The sequence below is a fragment of the Astatotilapia calliptera genome, chromosome 22 (genome assembly GCF_900246225.1).
Source record: "Astatotilapia calliptera chromosome 22, fAstCal1.2, whole genome shotgun sequence".
In the NCBI taxonomy this organism is placed as follows: domain Eukaryota; kingdom Metazoa; phylum Chordata; class Actinopteri; order Cichliformes; family Cichlidae; genus Astatotilapia; species Astatotilapia calliptera.
In genome coordinates this window covers 6,318,660-6,339,559 of record NC_039322.1, presented here as the reverse complement: position 1 = coordinate 6,339,559, position 20,900 = coordinate 6,318,660, and the positions used below count along the sequence as shown (strand labels likewise).

Here is a 20,900-nt window from a genome sequence, read left to right as displayed (position 1 = left end):
CGTGACTGAATGTTGTCTCAAGGACAGCTTGTTTAGTCTAGACAGCCGGCTCTTGGGATCCTGACGTAGAATCATGTCCACCAAATGTTTCTGCACCAGTTTTGCCTGCAGACAGCGTTGTTCTCTATTAAATCATTACTGTGGGTTGCCTTGTACCGCTGGGCCCGAGTCATGCGTGACAACAAAGCTAGAAACCAAAGCAAGACTTTTGAAATCGATCAAAACTTTTTCCGTGTCCATGTTTCTTATTTTCATGGCGTGGACTCAACTCTTTGCTTTTGTCATATTCAGTACTGGACAGAAAGGAGAAGCTGCAGTTGTCTCAGTCGGCCACTAGGTTGTGCTGTAATATGACCCTCAGCAGGGTGACATTGCCAGCTGGTTGCCATAGAAACAGCAATGCACGACACCCCTGCATGACTCAGCAAGACATCAATGAGTTTGGTAAAGAGATGAAGGGTGAAAGAGTGCTGGAGGACAGGACTTTGCTCTTTGTTTCAGATGCAGGATGAACGGAGTGCTTGGAAGTAGCCTTAAAGGGGGAGGAGCTAATGCTTGATGCAGGATGAACTGAGTGCTTGCATCAAAACCCAATATGAGAAATGAAATCTGTGAGCCATGCAAAGCAACTTAATAGAGCTTAAGACAGAAAACAAAGAGCTGATATTCTGCTTATGAATATCAGAATTTTGGAGGGGGGAAAATAAGCTCAACTCTGCCCTGAAGCTTCTTGCGTGGCCAGAGTGCACTATCAGGAGCATATCCCACGAAACAGCATTTACTGTAGAGGAGTGTTAATCATGGCAGCTGTTAAACAGTGACAGAGTAGGTAGGAGGTTTAGCCTAATGTTGCTCAGTCCTTAGGCTCAATTAAAGCCAAGAAATCAGATCATAATGTACAACAGTTACAAAAAATATCTTCATGCAATGATTGAGATGGTTTTTTTAATGAGCCACTCATCATAACAACATGAAAACAGAAAATGAAAGAAGTGTGGTCCACAGAAGGGAAATGTGTAACGTTTACATTATTTCCACTGGTCGTTTTGGACTGATGATGATTATAATGAAGATGAAGAAGTCGTTTTTGGAAAGAAGCCCTGCAGGTCTTTGAGACCAGGACGTGTGCAAATGAGTGACTCAGCACATCGGCTAATTATAGGAACTCTCACCGGGCTATCATTTTAGCAATTAGCAATTTAAGTTACTTTACTAGCACATACAAGATACAAATGAGCCTCAGTCTGTTTTATCTCAGAAAACCTCAACTGTCCAGCTTTAGACACATCTTCTCAGTGTTTATACGCTAATGTGTGGCTTCCTTTTTGTTCTCTTGAATGTCCAGATGAGGACTTTGTTAGTCCTTCTTCTCTGAGATGGGGATAAAAGTTTTTTTTTTAACTTGTTTTCTCATATCTGTTGTACTGGGATTGTAGAAACATCCAAAAACACCTCTTAAACAATTATCAACAGAAAATGATCCTAAAACTAATTATTAGAATTTCTGATTTGCACTAGTGAGTCTTGGTTGTAGTTACCCTGCCAGACCACTAGATGTCACAGTTAAGCTCCGTATCGCAGATGGTTGTGTTTGTTATGGATCCTCCTCCAGCTGCACTGTGTCTGGCTGTGATTGGCCAAAGCAGCTTTGTGTGACTGCCAGTGAGTTCATTTTCAAGAAATTTTTAGTTTCATTGCCCTGCTACAAGACAGGTGAGCAAGCGGGCTCAGTTTGTTGTGTCTTCAGAGGTAGTCATGGTTTTATTGAACAGGTTGATCACCATTTGTGTCGGATAAATCTGACGGCCGTGTGAGCTGCAGTTTAATTCTCTAAAGTAAAAAATGATCTTCTGTTGTTTTAAAAGGGCTTGCATAGCTCCTGGCTTGACCCATCTATTTACATTATTCTGATTATTATTCTGATTGTTCTGTGCAATCATAATAATAATACACAAGCTGACATTTAGAGTTTCAGAATACCAAAGAAAGGGATTTGGGCAAAATCGTCAACACAAAAATCTCTTTGTCTCTTTAGCTGTGCTTTGCAGCATAATGTGGCAACAGCTGGTCACGAGTCTTCCAGTATTTTATAAACATTTATCATTAAGGGTCAACATCTTAAAACATCTTCAAATCTCTGTTTAAGAGGGCGTCATCGTCTAAAGAGCTGCTAAATATATTATTAGAGCTTCTGAGATTTGTATGTAAAGCTGGGTTCAGCAGGCAACGCTTGCGGCCTGAGATTTCCAGGGCTCACGATGGCATGTCGCCACCACGAAGGGATGAAAGCCTCTGGGACTTGATTAGTGCTTTCCTCCTATTGGTTCATGAATTTTCCATGTGCGTTTGTGTGTTCGCTTATGCTTGTGGTTAATGAGTGAAGATGGATTACCGCTGGCCTCACCGCCACTCGGGAGTATTGCATTTTTGGAGGTCTCCATCCATATGTGTCTCTGTGAAAGCATTCACCATAGATCAGGCGAATGTTGTGTGTTCAGACGTCTGCAGTGTTGGTGCCAGTGACTGATGAATCTTTCTCCTGCAGAGTTATTGCCATGCTGTACTGTACAGAATCACGTGCATAAGCGGTTTTATTCAACTTATGTGGAGAGATGGTGGGTGGAAGTGGCCTATAGAGGCTTAAAAACTGTAGGTGGGGAGGAGGGGGGGATAAATGTGTGCGTTTGAATTAGAGCGATTGATGACTGTTTTGAGTTGGAAATATGGATCCGATTTCAGTGGAATTTTATATTGAGGGCTAACGCTGAGTATTTTCTGTCAGTTAGAAAATAAGATGCATATCGAAATTTCCCAAAACTCCAAAAATACATCTGATAATCAAAGAGATTAAAGCTGTTGCAGTCTGTGTGTGCACGTTTTTCGTTGCTGAAACAATCATTTGTGTCAAAGCATTAACTGTTTATGGGTTTTAACAGCCAGATTGAAAAGGAGGATTTTCCAGCAAATCCACTGGATTAACTGCCCTTTAAATCCAGGTACTTCATCACTTTAATGCAAAAATGCTGCAGCTTCCATATGGCTGTAATTGTGCACAGACTGACCTGATACAGCTATTGATATTGAAGGCTTTGCTCGGTCTGAATTGTGCAGAAGTATCTCTGTTATCAGTCTGTGCCTCCATTTCACTCCCCTCTTGGATTTTGCTTCCTCCCTGCATCCTTATCGTTCTCTCTTTTTTAGCTCTCCCCTGATTCCTTTAAATTTCTCTCCTCACTCCTTCCCTCTTCCCCTTCTATGACATTTTTCCCACACCATTCATAACCTGTAGCTTCACAGGCAGGTGGAGATTGAAGGGAATAGATGGAGAGAGAGAAATTGAAATGCTTACCAGCTCCTCATTTATTATCACAGATGCGACGGTCTGATTCCGATTTGATTTCTCTCCTGTCTGCCTGGATGGCTGTTTTTTGTCTCTGTCCCTGTTGCAGCCTGTCATTCAGGAAAGCTTTTGGGTCAAGTGTGTGTGTGTGTGTGTGTGTGTGTGTGTGTCTGTGTGTGTGTGTTTGTAGCATGGAAAGCTGCTCACTAACAGCCAAGAGAGAGAGCTAGAGAGAGAGAGAGAGAGAGAGTGACGGGAGTAACGAGGAAGCGGATAGGAGGAGGAGGAGAGCCAAGGAGGGAGGGGTGGACTGTGAGAGTGAGAGATCGCGCAGAAGAGAGTGTGAAGCTGCAGCAGCCGGGAGATAAAAGCTTTTCTCTCCCTCTGTCGGTGTCTGCCAGCGAAGGATAAAGCGGAGGAGCAGAGGCAGTCGAGGGAGAGACCGATCCAGGCTGCCTGCTGTCACTGGAGCTCCTGGCTTCCCCTGATCAGCAGGCCTCAGACCACAAATACACAGCAGGACAAGACACACTCGTGGACACGTATGCAGAAAGAGCTCACACAGCTGACCGGGGGGACCGCCCAACCTGGCGGGCACTAAACATACATTCGTACTCCCTTTTGGACAGTTGCTCCACGGTATCAATCGGATCAGTCCAGCCATGCTTGTCTGAGGGAGCCACAGTTTCATTTTAACTGGAGACGCCCTGTGTTTCTTTTTTTTCCTCTCCCCTCTTGTCGGTCTTTTAAGGGGACATGGGCTGCGTACTCTTTTGTCCTAACCTCTGGCGCTGTGCTGTGTGATGTTTGGGACTGCCCTTTACTGGATGCTATATCCCTCTGGCTCTCTTCCAGGTGCAGTACACATCTGCACATGAACTAGGTCCGCTACTAGATCTTGATCTTTGCAAGACCTCACCTAAGCTGACAGAGGACCCACGTCTTCTTCAGCCTCAGAGTGCAAGCTCCACTTCCCACACCACATGCCTAAATTCTAATTAGACCTGGTGGATGTGAGAAGCTATTAAAAGGAGAAAAAGGCACCCGAGAGGAGAAACAGTGAGAGGCTTTTTAGTTTTTTAGGGTAAGACCTGATCTAAATACCCCCAACCATTACTCCTGCAAAGTGTGGATGGTGTCAGGCTGTTGCATCGTCGCACTGCACCACCTGATGAAGGGGACGCTTGGCAGACTGACAGCAGGACACAGCAGCATGATTGGATAGTACTGAAGCACAAGTCAACTTTGATCCTCGGGGAATCTAACATCAATTGGGGACAGTCTGTGCCCAGGTATTCAAAGCAGAGATAGACACGATGCTGAGCTGTCTGGGGAGCTCAAGGTGGAGTCTGCCTGTATTTGTCTGCTTCCAGATTTAGACAGATGCTCTGCTGAGGCTAACAGCTGCATTTACATTGGTCACCCCAGATAATCACTAGAAAAACTGTCAACTTTCCTGCCAATCCTGTCAGTAGGAGAAATTAATGCCAGCAGTTTTGAATCCTGACATATTGACAGCAGCAGCTCGAGGTGTGGATGTTGAACAGACACATGGCAGAAGGATTGACACATCATGTGAGAAACCAGCTCATTGAACAGCGTAAGTCGTGGGAGGATGACGAGAAGCATCGAGGCGGAAGCTGATGCTCTGATTTGAGTATTTAGGAAGCTGTCAGTGTATTGGCTGATTCTTCCTGCAATCTGCAGTGGCATTGGCTGACTACACACTCTGTCCGCCACAACCAGTCTGGACAGTGCGCTGCCTCGACAGAATGAGACTCTGAGCGTGCCATTACTACGAGGGATATCGACAGTATCACCATTAATACTGCTTCCGCTAGGAGCAAATTGACGGGATTCCCACTGATCTTACTTCTCTTATCTTGCACTGTATCAACATTACCAGGGAAGGAGAGGGCATCATTAATTCATGAGCTCAGATAGATACTAGAGCTCCTGGATAACACCAGCACCTGTACCTGACATTAAATCTGTTTTTGGGTTGTTGATGATGGAAGTATCGCGGTGAAACTGAAGCTGACGAAAGTGTTTTTCCTCACATCATCTCTTATATTTAGAATCACAACACTGAACTGAGAAGTGAGATGAGACCCAGAAATTCTGCCATTCTTTTGCTTGTCACCTGCAGGTGCATACAGTGTGTGTGAGACCTCTGGATTATCACTAATGGGCTGAGCAGCACTGGACTGTACTATATTTTTCTCTCTCCAGCAACTCATCATCCTGCCTGACAGCTTCCCTTACACCAGGTTATAGCTCACCTGCCAGAGGACCCGTGATAAATCAGACATCTGACCCAAACTGAATTTATTTTCCTCTCTCGTGTGGCTCTGCTGACACAACTGTGTCCTCATGTCCTTGACTCCGACCACAAGTCTTTTCAGATTGAGAAAACAGGAAGAGTAAACCTGTGTTCTTAGAGAGTGAGTGTCTGGCGACTACACTACCCGAGTCTGAGTCAGGACAGGCAGAGGAAAGATAAAGGACGCCGAGGTCCTTTGACACAACAGCCTGCCACGTGATTGGACCAATAACTGCCTGAGGAAAAGACTGACTTTTTCTCTTCTTCCACCTTTATTTTCAACGGGTTAAATTTAAGACAGTGCCACAGAAAATGGAGCAAAGCCTCCTCGTCTTAACTTGAAACTACCCTCATAGGTCAGATTAACGAGGGAGCCTTACAGTTCCTCTTTTTGTAAACAAGTGGAATAAACCTAAATGAGCATCACTTTAGGTCTTATAAAATAACTGCCTTTCTTTTTTTTTTCTACGCTCTTCTTCATCGACATTGAAGTCATGGGGAACTCCATGGGCTGTGTTCGGCCTCCTCGGGAGGGAGAGCTTGGTGGAGCCCCCCCACTTTCACCAAAGAAGCGTCTGCGTTTCAGACGTAAGCACAAGGGCAAGAAGACCAGGAAAGGCGAGGCAGAGCTAGAGGACAGTGAGCGGCAGAGAAGCCTCGAGCCTGATGAAAAAGAGGAGGAGGAGGAGGAAGACGAGGAGGAAAAAGCTGCTGTCAGAGAAACATTTGGTTCAGATTTTAACAGCAGAGCTAGGACTCAAATACCAGTGCCTGATACACATTATTCCAAAACGAATCCCCACAGCAATACTCTTTCCCCCGGCTCTGTGAGCACCAGCGCTGGGGGGCTTTTGGGCAACATATTACTTGAAGGGACCCCCAAACCCAGCCCAGCCTGGAAAGGGGTCTTCTGCTTTCCAGGGGAGGAAGACACCGTCAGTGCAATCATAGATGTCTCCAGTATCCCGAGCCAAACCACCACTACCACCCCAGTCAACACAGCCCCAGCTCTGGGGAGCACCACTCCGGGCGGAGGGAGGGTCTATCGTGTTAGGGAGAAAGTCCAAGGGGTCCTGGAGAAGCCTTGGATACTCCGGCAGAAGAAGGAGAAAAAAGACAAGGGCAGGAGAGAGGATAAAAATGAAAGGGAGCATGGAGGGGAAAAAGGTGGAGGAGAAGGGGCTGTACAGGTGGTGAAGACGCCTTCAGACAGGGACAGAAAAGGTGTGGTCCACATCAAGGAGGTGGACGGTAAACTCTGTGTGGTGAGGACGGTGTACCCCAGTGACTATGGCTCTCCAGTGTGGAGGGGGGAAAGTGATGGAGAGGTGGAGGTCCACAAAGAGTCTCCAACGCCATCTCCAGTTACAGAGAATATTCTCAAAGTCCAACTGTCTGAGCAGGACAAAAGCAGAACCAAAATATCTGCAGGGGATTTCCCCACGTCCTCAAGCTACTTGCAGATTCAGGAGACGTCGGCTGTCAAAGGATTTCGATTGGACTCTCCAGCGTGGGCACAAGAGAGGGCGTCTCTTTTGGAGTCAGGCTATGCCAGCGACCTGCCGCTGACCTCTCCGGAAACAGCGGGCACCACTCCCAGTCAGACAGACTGGGGAGGGCTGACCAGCAGCTCGTCCGAGAGGCTGGACTCCATGATGGAGAGCCCGCTGTCCCTACAGCATCAGGCAACTAGGAAATGCCTGCCACAGGTTTGTGTCCTGACCACAATCCAAATCCTCAAGCCAAGAAAAACAAAGATCCGAGACAGCTAGTGTGAACAAGAGTTTCATACATGTGCAAATACCATCCTTGGTAGTGCAGGGTTTCAGGAAGGCAGGATGACTGATCCAAAGGTGCAAAAAGTACAGAGCCCCTACATTAAGAAGTTAGCAGATTAAGGAAACATGCTCACTAATTAGATCATAATTATTATATTGGTTTTAAAGTATCAGAATTTGTCAGATATTTCACAGACTAACAGTAATTTATGTAAACACTGTTAGTTTTAGCCCTAATTGTGACATCTACTGTGTCCGAACTTCCCACCGCTCCTAAGGAAAAGGGAATAGTTTTACTTTTGGACTCTAGTCACTGACCACGGATGTTTGCTTCCAGGACTGAGCAGTGTTTTTGAGTTGAACAGCATTTTTCAAACTGGTGTTCTGTAGCGCTAAGAGAGCCATTTACAGCACTTGATATCTTTCTTTCCTTTTTTTTAAGGGTGCTTTTGTTGTCATGTGTGCACCATGTTTGCAGCCGTGAAGGTTTATGTGTGCGCGCCGTTATCGGCTCTAGAAAAGCACTATAAGTCTCTCCGTTCTTTCCGCCTTTGTTCCTGCAGCCTAATCAGCGCAGCACAGACTGTGCCCCTCAGTCTCAGGATCCGTCTCTGCGCCCTCCCTTTCTTATTTTTCTCACAGCACACGTACTCGCTCATTGCTGACGTCTGTCAGAGTGTGAGAGGCGCACAAGCTGTGTGTGTGTGTGAGACAGAGAAGGAGGGTCATTGCTTCAAATGACAGGGTTTCCTCTTAATGTAAACTGAAACTTGTCATTTTAAATAGCACACAGCACATCTGTGTTTGGGTCTAGCTCCAATGATTTTAGCTGGAAGCGGTTATTCAGGGTTAATCAGAAAAGTGAGATCAGTTAACTTCAGCTTCATTGAAATATTAGATGTCCACGCTTTTATCATATCATTTTGTAATTTCTAGACTCGCCCTTTCCTACCAGCATGTCTAACTATTGTTTATGAGGTTTAAATGCAGCGGTTAATAAAATGCAAGTTGTATTCCTCGGTCAGTTAAACTTTGAATGCACTGGTCTAAAATTTTGCCCGTTCCTATCCTCAGTTGTTTGATTACTGCCCACAGCTTGTGGCTGGAGCACAGAGCAGGACCATAGTGGGACCAGTGAATCACCCTGGAGGGGTTTGGAGATCTGACTAGGAGGTGTTTCATTTTGTCCAACTGAGCGGAAGCTCCAGGGTAGACCCAAGGCACTCTGATGAGATTAAGTCTCTTAGCTGGTTTGGGAACTCCTTGGCGTTCCCCCAGAATAGCTGAAGGAGGTGGCTGGGGAGAGGAAGGTCTGGGCACCTCTGCTTTGTCTGCTGACTCGACCCAGATAAGCAGTAGAAAATGTGTGGCTGGAACTTTAATTTCAGTCAGTTCCTAATATGCATCTTACTCAGTATTGGCTGGGTAAGAGACTTTGGGGACAGGCTTTTTCCTGCCTACAGGAAGTTTTGGCACCTCATTAAAGAAGTTTTAACCAGAGCCAGAGAAAAATCCAAAGCAGTGAAATAAATTGTATTTTTTTAACCAGTTTTGTTAATTTGATATTCCTTTTAATCTTGCTAAATTAGCTATAAAGTAGCCAGAAGTAACAGGAAAATGCACAGATTTCTGTATTATACAGTAACAGACAAACTTTTCTGTGCTCAGGGATTACTCTTAATGCCACAACCCAAAAACCCATTCTGAGCCAGGATTGTTTACTACTGCAAACACATAGTAGGTCCTAAAAGTTCAGAACCATGAAGGTTATTTACTTTTACTGCCACAATATGATATCTCAAAAATAAATCTGCCTCTAAACCAGAGTGTCATACTCTTTTTAGGTCATGGACCGCATACAGGCCATGTTGGTCTCAAGTGTGATGGACCAGTAAAGCTACTGGATAATATTTAATCATAGTATGTCCAGTTCCATTTACAGATCAGAGTACGACACTTTTAATATATAAAGTATTTGGGAATTTAACAACATGGTATTAAATGTGATTCAAACAAGTTTGAAGTTAAGATCTAGAAATAACTTAAATTTTACTTTAATTTTCCACTTCTGTGTAAAAATGCTTGCGTCACCACACCAGGAATAGCCGTGCTTTTTATCGAAATATGTGAAATTTTAATGAATTCTCTGCAATTTCTTAGACTTTGCAAAACCATCCGGTGGGCCGGTTCTGCTCTAAATCTTTTGCATAATCCAGCCATAGTGCAGATGCTGAGATCTGAGTGCTAAGTGTGTTGTTTTCTGATAGCAGACCAGCAATTCCATTAACATGTGATCAGATATAACTGAGAAATAACAAGAGCTTCTAGAGGAGAATCAATCTATAAAACATTAGTCTCCAAAAGTCGATGATGCAATAGCGACTTAATGTGTTGAAAAGCAAACATGCAGGTTGTTGCTCAGGCCTCGGCTTATTACAGCACACACTTGCAGGAGGGATCCAAAACAGAAAGAGGGAGGCTTCCTCTGCTAGCTTACAGCTGCTCAGCTCTCCTTAACCTTGAAAATAAGAGAGCCTGCTGCAGCCACTGCAGTAATACAGCTTAAAGATGATGGGCACTTTTTTACCACGGCTGCTGTGGTTTGTTCACTTCTCCATCACATGCTGAAGGCGGTACAGTAAGGGGATGCTGTCGGGTTGTGTTAGGCTGTACGTGATCTCATTTGGTGCACAGCTGCTGCTGAGTCATGAGAAACACGCGTTTGCTATAGATCGTGGCTCTGCAGAGTTCCCCGGTTTAAAATGCTGCTTTACTGGGCAGCGATAATCAATACTCGTGTGTCGAGCGTGCTCCTGCGTCATGTCACGGTAGGTGAGTGTCAGGATGTGTCTGTGTTCAGTTTAAAGTGCAGCTGTCCTTTGTGTGTGGGTGTGTGTTGCCCTTGTCTGCATAAAAAAGGGATTTGAAATGTGCATTCATCAGTGAGACGGCTGCTTCATTGAGCCCAGAGGGGATTCCTACCGCACACTGAAAACACCACCCAAATTTACCCGTTTACCCCCATCCTGCTGTGTCTGAAGCTATCCATCCAACATTTATCTTTCTGGCCTTCATGCACCCATCCATCTTTTCAGCCTTTAAACATGATTTTGCAGAGGTGCTTCATGTTTAAGTCAAATAAATCAATTAATCCATCTTTTATTCTTTTTTTTATTTTTCCTATCCAGCACTCACCCCTCCCTCTCCTCCCTCCTCTCCCTGCAAACTTCAAAGAGGCCATGTTTCTAAAAGAGGGCTGGTCCAGAGCCCCAGGGGGCTGCTAGTGGATCATGGATGCTTGTGACTGGATCATAGCTGCACTGAGCACTGCTGCTACCTGATCTAATCTCTAGTCTGTGTGCGTCTGTTTATACTTTAGCTGGAGTAACGTTCACACGGCTGGGTCACGCATGAGCGTCACATCTTCACAAGTTCATACCCGCACTTCACACCTGCACATACCGTGAAGATAAACTGTGTTTAGTGAACATATAATCAGGCCTTTAGCTCAACTGGAGAAGCCATACATGTCATGTGACCTGACATTAACCTGTACTTTATCTTAACTTTACTCACTGTGCGTAGAAATTAGCGAGTATCTTGTTCACACGTTCAAATTTGTTGTTTCAAATCCCTTTATTTCGTTTAATCTCTGTTAAGATCCACGCTGATGTCACCATGTCACGCAGTCATTCGTGTTTTCACGGTTATTATGGAGGCAGAAAGTTTGAGTTTTTAGTTTGAGTTTGTTTACTTATGATTGGAAAAGAAGAAAACTGTATTAAATGATTACATTGAAGTTGCGTTGACAGGGGACATTTTTAGACTCTGAGCTTCAGGAGACTCGGTCGAGTTAATTAAACAGTTGTAAAGTTGAACGGTTTTGTCTTCGTTCGTTAGCCGAATACCCAACAGACTAATTTAGGAAAGCTAAATGTTAAGCCGACATGGTTTAATGACTGCGGAGACTGTTCGCAAAAGACATAAACTACTGGGCTAAGCAGACTTGTTTACAGCGAGATAGCAGTAATAAACTTATAGTTTGTTTTTTTTTTTTTGGATCATTGAGGAGCAAAACTTTGAAAATCAAAATTTCAGAATAAGCATTAATTTTATAAAATGTGTCTCTCTTTTTTTTAAGTCGCATTACTGTAGGCGTCTCAGCCATTTCTGCTGTGAGCTGGCATTTTGAGTCAGCTGACAATATGACATGCTTTAAATGACAACCTTTTCCTCTGCACACTAAAGAAGGAGAGCATAAAGAGATGCAGAAGTAAGAGGTTAGGGAAATAAATGGGCAGAAAAGCAAGAGAGAGATTTAATGATTTAGTGAATCATTTTTATAAAATTATTTTGTGATTTTTGGTACCTCTGATCCTCCGTAGGTTAAAGCAAACGCATTTATGAAGCGTGGGCCGACTTGAAGGACACTCTTGTTCTGCTGTTCATGCTTCACGCAGCCTCATTCATATCGTAAACTCAAGGTTCACCTGCTTTATCAGGCGCTGTCGCCCGTATCTCTGCAGCAAATGGCCTGACAGAAATTGTACTGCAGCTCACAAAATAACAAGCTGTGTTTGAAAGCTTCTGAAACTTACTAATTCACCTGATGCATGAGGGAACGGCAGACGTGCACAATGGGGAAAAGAGGATGAAGTGCTGTAGCAGTGGGAGTGCAGGCTCTGTGCACAGATGCAGACCTCACACAGAGTGCAGTGTCAATATTAAGATGGAGGAGTCGATGCTCTGCATTTCCCTGCAAAGGAGGCTGCATGTGCACGAAACACATATTTGTTGATTGCTGTTTGAGTGACAGTGTAGTCATGGAGTAACTGTAAGAAATGCTAACCTGCTCGCTGTAGCCCCCACGTCTCAGTGCAGGCATGTGTGGTGTGAATAATGACGAGTTGTCATGTAGCAGAAGCGTTTGTTCGTCTCAGTTTTGTGTTTACATTGTGGTTGAGAGGCTCCTTTAGTGATGCAGAATCTTTGGCATATGTCATTTTCACTGAGTGAATGAGGACTCAATAGATGTTACTTTACGAGAAGCTGGAAGCTATACATGCACAGTGCTGTTGCCGACCTTGCTCATCTTCATCACGTTTCCTTCTCTCTCCTCTCCCTCCCGTTCCTCGTCTTTTTGGCTGTTGCTGCAGTCTCCTGGCACGCGCTGGACTTTCATACTGCTCTGTATTAGCAGCAGTGAGAGAAAAACTGAAAGACTGAGAGAGGGTGGAGTGTCGGACTGTAGCTGAGTTAGGGAAAGAGAGATGACAGAAGAATACAGATGACAGTAGCGGCAGCCTAGCACTGACAGTAACCGCCTATACGTCACTCTGCCTTTGTTGCTCTGGGCAGATGGATCCAAAGAGCTCCAACTGAGAGGAAGAAGAACGCAGGGGGTAAATGGCTGAGTGGTCGTGTAGCTAAGTGAACCGAACCAAGCGTTAGGAAGCCGTCAGTCTTTGTGGAAGACTTTCTTTTAGATCCACCCCTAATAAGCATGCACGTCGTTAGAAGAGCTTTCAGGAGCCGTGTGCTGCTGCATCTGTGGTGTTTAGAGGCGTTTGCACACACAGACTCCTGAAATGTTAGTAGAAAATGCATGCTCACACACAGCTGGTTTTTCATTTTTACGCAGTAGAGCACACTCACTCTGCTTTATCATCCATTCAGACAACAAATTGAACTGTAATGTAGAAAATTAACTTCTTGTTCTATTCAGTAAGACTTGAAACCAGAAACTGAGATTATGAACCCATCAGAACAGTGTTTAAAGAGAGTTGACACCTGTGAATGTCTGTACGGTACTTATGTGGTTTTAAACACTTTTATACTGGTGTCACTTTTCAGAACTGGAAGCTGTGTTCACAGTTTATATACAGTTTGTAGGCAGGAGTTTATCTGAAGCTGTCATTACAGACGGTAGTTGGCATGAGTCGTGCTCTCCCATTTGAAAATTCTTGCTAATGTAATTCAGGGAGCTCCTTAGTGGAGGACGACAACCTCTGGCTCGCTGTGAATACACGAGACTGAAAACTCTTATGGGTTTTGTGCTCCGGAGCTGGCTGGTTAAAGGCTGTTAAATGTCTTCTTTTGTTTGTGAAAATTATTAGTGTTTAGGCTTCTTAGTTGTTTTTTGCCCCCAAATTATTAAAAAATAATTAATTTTTTTCTTAATGTGTTAATGTGTTAGTTACTACAAGCGCAATTTAAGGATCCCCAATGTTTTAAAAAGAAACGAGCTTAATCAATTAAACAATTACTGGTAAAGGCCCACTGACGATGCAAAAATCAAACCTATTTGTGGCCAAGTGCATTTTGTTTAACATATTTAACCGTCAGATCGTGTGCATTTGACGTCGTCTCTGAACTCCGTGAAACAAACAGCAGGGGAGACGATACGAGGACTCTGAGTTTATGTAGAGGAGGAAGAGGATGAGAAGGAAGAGCAGATTGATCAGAATAAGAAGCAGAGCAGATGAAAGGACATGAAAAACTGAAGAGACAGATCGAGGTTGGGCGGGGGGGCATGAGACAGATGAACAGGGTTGGGGGGTAGGGGGTGTACGTGAGCTAATGAGCAGGATAGACTGTAGACGCTGCAGACGGGAAATGGGAGAAGGCATTAATAAACATTAATAAAAACGCCTCTGAAACGAACACATCCAGATATCACACATGCACTCAGTCATTAAGTGTCAGGAAAGTGATGGTCTGAAAAGAGCGAGCGGGTTGAATAAAAGGAAATAAAATCTCTGCAGTGAGTTAGTTTCATACAGAGAGGGAGAGAGAACGTTTCTGCCAACTCACTGTAGCTGCGTCTGTGTGTCTGCAATGAAGCTGATGGAGAGAGGCTGAATGCATCAGTGCACAGAAAATAATGAGAAAAGTCCCCACATGCTGGATCCTGATTAGATTTGTTTTTGTGAGTCTGAATATTGTTTTAATGTGTTTCAGTACATTTGGCAACGAAGCCCGAAACATTTTGACTCTCAGATCACAGCTCTGCAGAGGTGAGGGGGGGGTGGCGAATACCAGTCGTAACCCCGTCTCTCTCTCTCCCCCTCAGATTTCAGAAATCTACGTGTGCGGCGAGTCAGCTGACCTCACAGCCAAAGAGAAGCTGCTGTTATGGAGCCAGCAGGCGATAGAAGGCTACCCCGGCCTCCGCTGCGTCAACTTCACCTCATCGTGGAGCGACGGACGCATGTTCAACGCTCTGCTGCACAGATACAGGTTAGACGACGAAGGGCGTGATTAAAATGTCCTTCTGAGAGACACACAGACTGACTTCAACACACAAAATATTAATTGGTGATGTCAAAATGGTTAATATAGTTTCAACAAATACTTGTAACAATGTATCTGGTTGTGTGATTGAAGTGGTTTGATCTTAATCTGATCTGAAATCATCAGACAAGGACAGTAATTCATGATCTCATGCTAATGTTGGGTGATATTTTCACAGCAGACGCAGCAGAAATGATCTGTAAAATCTGATAAACATAAACAGAGTCTGACGACCACAAACAAACAGGAAAAAAGCAAAACAAAGCTTTTTTTTGTTCCAACTCCTTTTTCAGGCCCGACCTGATCGACATGGAGGTGGTGTCACGGCAGAGTAACCGTGAGAACCTGGAGCAGGCCTTCGAGATCGCTGAGTCGTTAGGTGTGACCAGACTGCTGGATGCTGAGGGTGAGACTGTTGATCCACTGTTGAGTCATCTGGCCAGCTTGTTCATGGCCGAGCACAGACAGGTCTTCAGTGTTTTACTAACTGAGCTTCTTATATTTAATGAAAGTTGTAAACTTGAAATTCAAATTAGGCTGTCCTATTGTCTTCCAGCTTTTATTTTGAAAGCTTGCCAACCTCCCAGGCAACCAGTAATGACCCACAAGCATACACTTTCATATTTACAACTGTATCTTTAATGGCTCTAGCTCCAGACCCTGGCTCTGTGTGGAAAACCCTTTTATATATTTAGGTCTGTTTCCCCTGAAGAAAAAAACGCCTCAAAGACTCATCATAGACCAGTCATTCCAGGAAAAGCTGCTGAAGACCTCCAGAGACCTTAGAGAAGTGTTTGTTGGCACAAACAATACAGGCTGTTTCTACAGCCTGTATTTTTTCCTGTTGTATTTATAAGGCTTATATTAAGTGATTACTTTTGCTTTAATTGACAGTTTGGTTTTTTAATCCACACCACCACAACAGATCTGAATAGACGGCCTGTTTCACTTGGAAGGGCTCTTTTGACCCCGTGTTTTGATTTCACATCAAGTTTCCAGATACAACTGCAGGACCTGGACTTATTCCCAAACCTTTGATCTGCTTAATTTATCAATAAAATCATGAAAAATGCTACATGCCTGACCAAGAAACGGCTACATTTGAGCATCAGAAAATAGACTAAGTAATGCTTTTCGTCAGTCTCTCAAACAGTTCAAGACTGAAAGTCGGTACTTCAGATGCAACTTAATTGTTCCTTTTATCTTGTTACAGACGGACACAGCTGTGAAAATGTTCATATAAACACTGAGCCTTCCTAAATCTTACTGGCTGCTTGATTTATGGTTACAGTTCATTAACTGATTCACGTGTGGGTTTGGGTTTAACACTGAGCCAAATATCTGAAAACCTCAGAGGCTGTTTTTTCTCTCTCTCTAACTGATAATGTAACAAGCACCAAACTATCTGCATAATTCCCGCAGCTTTTCACTTCATCCCCTCTCATTTTCTCCCCAGACGTTGATGTTCCCTCTCCAGATGAGAAGTCAGTCATCACTTATGTATCCTCAATCTACGATGCCTTCCCTAAAATCCCCGAGGGTGGAGAGGGCATCGGCGCACACGTACGTCACGGTCTTGTTTACCATTCATGCCTTTATTTATTTATTTATAATTTGTTCAGTTTAAAGCATGCACTACACTTCCCAGGACTGCATGTGATTTGTTAGCATGCATGCCGTGCAGTTCGTAGCACATTCCTGCAGTACTGTTCCTCCATATCCTGTTAACATTAAAACATGAATACATTTAGGCAGGTTATTATTAGTTCACTGTGGACCTTTTTGAGTAATGAGCCAAAACCTTTAAATAATCATGCAGTTAATTTAAAACTGTTCCAGCCATTCATTATGAGCCAGCCTACCTGTTGCCAGGCAGTGTGTGAATGTGTGATGCATGATTTCCCACTAATGAACAGCTTCTGTCACGTCTGCGACATTTTCTTTCTCTCCCCCATCCTCAGGAGGTGGATCAGCGCTGGTCGGAGTACCAGTCCAGGTTCTCGTCTCTGCTCCAGTGGAGCCGCCAGCACACGGCCCTCATGGCCAACAAGAACTTCCCACAAAACCCCGTAGAACTCAAGGTGAACACGACAGTTTTCTTTTAAATATTTAGATGTGCGAGAGTCCATGTTTAAGAAAACCACCTAATAAGCCAAATAAAGGAGACTCGAGTAAGTTGAAGTGATCATTATTCTAAATTATATATTAGAAGAGCACTCAGGACGTCCCCCCGTAAGGTCAGTACCCATCCCCCGAACTTTATTATTCCTAATAATGTGATCTGGACACCAGCCAGAATTTAACGAGCTCGTTCTTTGGCCTTGCTCTCCAAGTTTCATTAAATTTGTCTGATGGTTTGTAAGTCTATGGAAAAAAAGAAGCTCAATCTTGTAATATTAAATAGTAATTATGCTAATTCCTAGACCCGCTCTTTGATCTGCACCAGCACCATATTTTGCGACTCTCTACTTTGCTCATGAAACTGAATCTCAGTTTCATGAGATTCAGTTTGGTGGTTTTTGCATAATGTTGCTGATAAACCGACAAACGGCACTTAAAATGTGTAATGTTTCACCCAGCATTGGGAAAATTGGTGACATACAGATTTACCTTCATTCTAACTGGTGTTTTTTATGCAAATTTGCTTGACAGCAACATGAATGCATTTGACTGTGGTGGTAATCGAATCCCTGTATGTCTTCCCAGCTTTGTATCTGCAATCCCACAGACGTGTAGCCTTGAATAAGGCAGCTGACAAACAATTTCAGTGAAACCTTGAGAGAGCAAATAAAGGGAGGACACAAGGAGGGAGAGTAGAAGGGTTTAATAATGTGGAAACTTCACACAGCAGTGTATTCAGATTAAAGGCGAAATAAAGGAAGAGTCAGTGAGTTAGTTTGCAGAAGAAGGCGTTAGATTGAAGTAGAAAGAATAATGGTTGACGAAGTGTCTCGAGATGTGGAGAAAAAGAGCCGATTCACGTCACGAATGACCCCTCAGGCAGGCGGTGATTAGGAAGCTGTAACCTTTGAAAACAGGTGCTGGCTTCAAACAAAGCCTGCGTTAACTCCATAACGCTGTTTCTCTCCTTCTTCAGGCACTTTACAATGAGTACGTCCATTTCAAAGAGACGGAGATCCCCGCGAAGGAGATCGAGAAAGGTCACATCGAACACCTCTACAAACTGCTGGAGGTAAGAACAAATGAAGAGTGGAGACGAGGAAGGAAAAGGCGACCAGCACTTGGCACCTTTCCGTGCATCATGAGGTCGAGCTCAGGGGGATTGTGTCAACGAGAGGAAGTTAGAGAACATTGTTGGCAGCGTGTTTGTGTGCGCTGAGTCACACGTTCGCCTCCCGAAGCGAAGTCGTTTCTTTCGTCGAGCTGTTATCAAAGCAGCAGATTGTTTGATTGTAAACAAACACATGATAGCCAATAATAGTTCCCATTTTATTCTCACTCAGCTGATGTTACCGGGGTTTTTCTGCGGCGTGACTTATGATTGCTCATAAATGGGGTCACTGATGTAATGGCTTTGGTAGCGCGTCCCACTTTGAAGCCTCGTCTTGAGCTTCACGGCTTTGGATTTTTAGGAGGTAGAGGTGACCATATTTTGACCTTAGCGAGCTCTGTTAAAAAGCTGCCTCCACAGACTGTAGCAGCTTTTATTTTAGTTTTTTAGAAGTACTCCGATGCAATGCAATTTAATGGGAGCGCTATTTAAAAGAATCACCCTCCAAACAATTGTGAAAAATGTGGGAACCATAGCTGGCTTGTACTAACAGATGTTGGGATGTTTGGCATGTATTTACGCTGCGTGTGTGTTTGTTTATTCCAGGTGTGGATAGAGTTTGGTCGCATTAAGCTTCCTCAGGGCCTTCATCCCAATGACCTGGAGGAGGATTGGGGTAAACTCATCCTGGAGATGCTGGAGAGAGAAAAGGTTCTCCGGCCAGCTGTGGAAAGGTACACACACACACACACACACACACACACACACACACACACACAAATCTCTTCACATGTTGCATATAATTAAATCATAACTGCTGATACCATTTTTTTTTTCATCATCTTCTGTGTGCATTTACAGGCTAGACCTGCTGCTCCAGAGAGCCAATAAGATCCAGAACATGTCTCTGGACTGCGAGGAGAAACTCACCCTCGCTAAGAACACACTCCAGGCTGTGAGCGCTGAACCTCTCTCACTTCACATCCATTTAATTTCCTCTCACACACACACAGTCCCTGGGTTTATGTTGGGTAACTGTTTAATAATTTGGCCGAGTATTTTACAGGGTGTTAATGTGACCAAGCCGTAAACGTGAGCGCTCTTTTGGGACTGTAAATATTTACACACCACTTCCCCTGCCCTCTGCAAACATGCTCACTCCTTCCTTTGACTGTGTTCCTCGGCCTGAGCACAACTTCCTGCCTGAATGAAGGGACGTTAGACAGAATAAGTGATGTGCTGGGTCTGGAGTTTCTTTGTACCCTGATTTTTATATATTTGTTTTCACTTTATTGCTCCTGCTAGTATTTGCTGCTGTCCACTTTGATTCCACTTTACTGTTTACTGAATTTATCTCTGTGTAAACACGAATCCTCAGGTCGTCATACTTCATAATAACAGAAAAGCCAAACAAAACTGATCAATGATCCCTCCCCTGGTCTCCAGGACATGTCTCGAGCGGAGAGCGGCGAGGGCGTGCAGTGCGAGAGAGAGCTGGCCTGTTACCTGCAGGACTGCGAGTCTCTGATTCAACAACTCTACCAGGAGCTCAAAATCCTGAGAGATGAGAAATACTACCAGGTGGAGCAGCTGGTGTTCAGGTGAGTCATGGTGGTGGGATGGAGTCAGTGGCTTGGTCTTTTTGAAGGACCAAACATGCCAGCATTTCAAAAATTAATACAAAAAAACCCTCTTAGTGATTCTGTTTTATTTATTTTTAAAGTAATTAAATGTCCCAAAAATATATATCTATAAATCTATTTAATTTAATTTATTTACTTATTTCATTTTTTTAACCTTAATCTTTTCTTATTACACCTTTTAATTTCTTTATATTCCTTAATTTAATGTTGGTTTAATTTATTATAGTTTTTGTGATTTCTGCATTATTTTATAGACCTAAAATGATTTAGGCAGTTTCAGCTCTATCACAGCAGTCTTCAATTAATTGTTATGATCTGGACAATTTAGATTAATAGCTGGGAATACAAGCTACTCATTATAGGTCAACAAGTTGCCTGTTGTGTTTTTGTTTTGTATTAATACCTATTGTATCCTCCTCTGCATCTAGTGTTCACTGATATCAACCAGTGGTGTCAAAAAATGATGGAAAGCGTGTCCTCATTTTGCGTCTCATCAGCATGCTGCTCCGTCTAATTTGCACTGCTGTTATGAAAGCTAATGAAACAACTATTTTGTAAATCTGCCACTGTGTGCTGCCCTTTAAAGCAGCAGTACCTTTAAAAAAAGAACTCAGCTTTGTAGCAGGATCATACTGTCAAAGATTATTAAATGTTTCATAGGTTTATAATAATGTGATCAGTTATGTGCTTTTTTTCTTTTCTTTCATCAGAGTTTCCCGCCTACAAGAGGAGCTGGTCTCCCTCAGACTGCAGTGCTCCAGCGTCTACAGGAAAGGCCACTTCTCTCAGGCCCTGGGCACCACGGGGACAGAGCACACCCACCAGAGACCCCCTGATACGGGCCTGTCTCTGGGTCAGACGCTGCTGGGAGCTGTGGGAGCGGTCGGAGCCGCACTCCTGCGGCGACCGATGGCTCGGTCCCAGCTGGTGGCCATGTCTTCATCAGAGGACGAAGGAAGCCTGAGGTTCATCTACGAGCTGCTCGGATGGGTGGAGGAGACGCAGGTCAGTCTCTGTCAGCCTCTCTTAAAATTAGGGCTGTTGTTTTTACTGCTGATTATTTTATACGCTGTTTTATTATTAAATTATTTAAATACTGAAAATAAAATGTAGTAATTTGGTGAAATATGAATTTAAAGCATCCTAAATATCATAAAACATGAATCAGAATTTGTAAAAAAGTCACATATGGATTCAGAAGTCGTCACAAGCCTAAAAACATCACATTCAACTGAAGCGAGGTCTTAAAAGCATTCAAAGACATATAATAGAAGATATCTGTAATTTTCAG

At 43.7% G+C, this 20,900-nt stretch overlaps 1 protein-coding gene across 22 annotated transcripts in view; it reads left to right on the top strand.

Annotated features, from left to right (window-relative positions):
• The window catches only part of macf1a (microtubule actin crosslinking factor 1a), a 230,272-nt gene that overhangs the window by 109,464 nt on the left and 99,908 nt on the right, over nucleotides 1–20,900 (top strand). For 11 of the 22 annotated variants that reach the window (XM_026156604.1, XM_026156613.1, XM_026156612.1 and 8 more), the window contains exons 1-10: nucleotides 3,653–7,372; nucleotides 14,514–14,680; nucleotides 15,028–15,140; nucleotides 16,191–16,297; nucleotides 16,696–16,815; nucleotides 17,832–17,927; nucleotides 18,573–18,700; nucleotides 18,828–18,921; nucleotides 19,413–19,567; nucleotides 20,320–20,614. In XM_026156604.1, the coding sequence (XP_026012389.1) occupies nucleotides 6,158–7,372; nucleotides 14,514–14,680; nucleotides 15,028–15,140; nucleotides 16,191–16,297; nucleotides 16,696–16,815; nucleotides 17,832–17,927; nucleotides 18,573–18,700; nucleotides 18,828–18,921; nucleotides 19,413–19,567; nucleotides 20,320–20,614 (2,490 nt within the window). In that variant the 5' untranslated portion in view covers nucleotides 3,653–6,157. Of the gene's footprint in view, nucleotides 1–3,652; nucleotides 7,373–14,513; nucleotides 14,681–15,027; nucleotides 15,141–16,190; nucleotides 16,298–16,695; nucleotides 16,816–17,831; nucleotides 17,928–18,572; nucleotides 18,701–18,827; nucleotides 18,922–19,412; nucleotides 19,568–20,319; nucleotides 20,615–20,900 lie in introns of those variants that run through there. The other 11 variants (XM_026156616.1, XM_026156614.1, XM_026156624.1 and 8 more) reach the window with 2 other exon arrangements.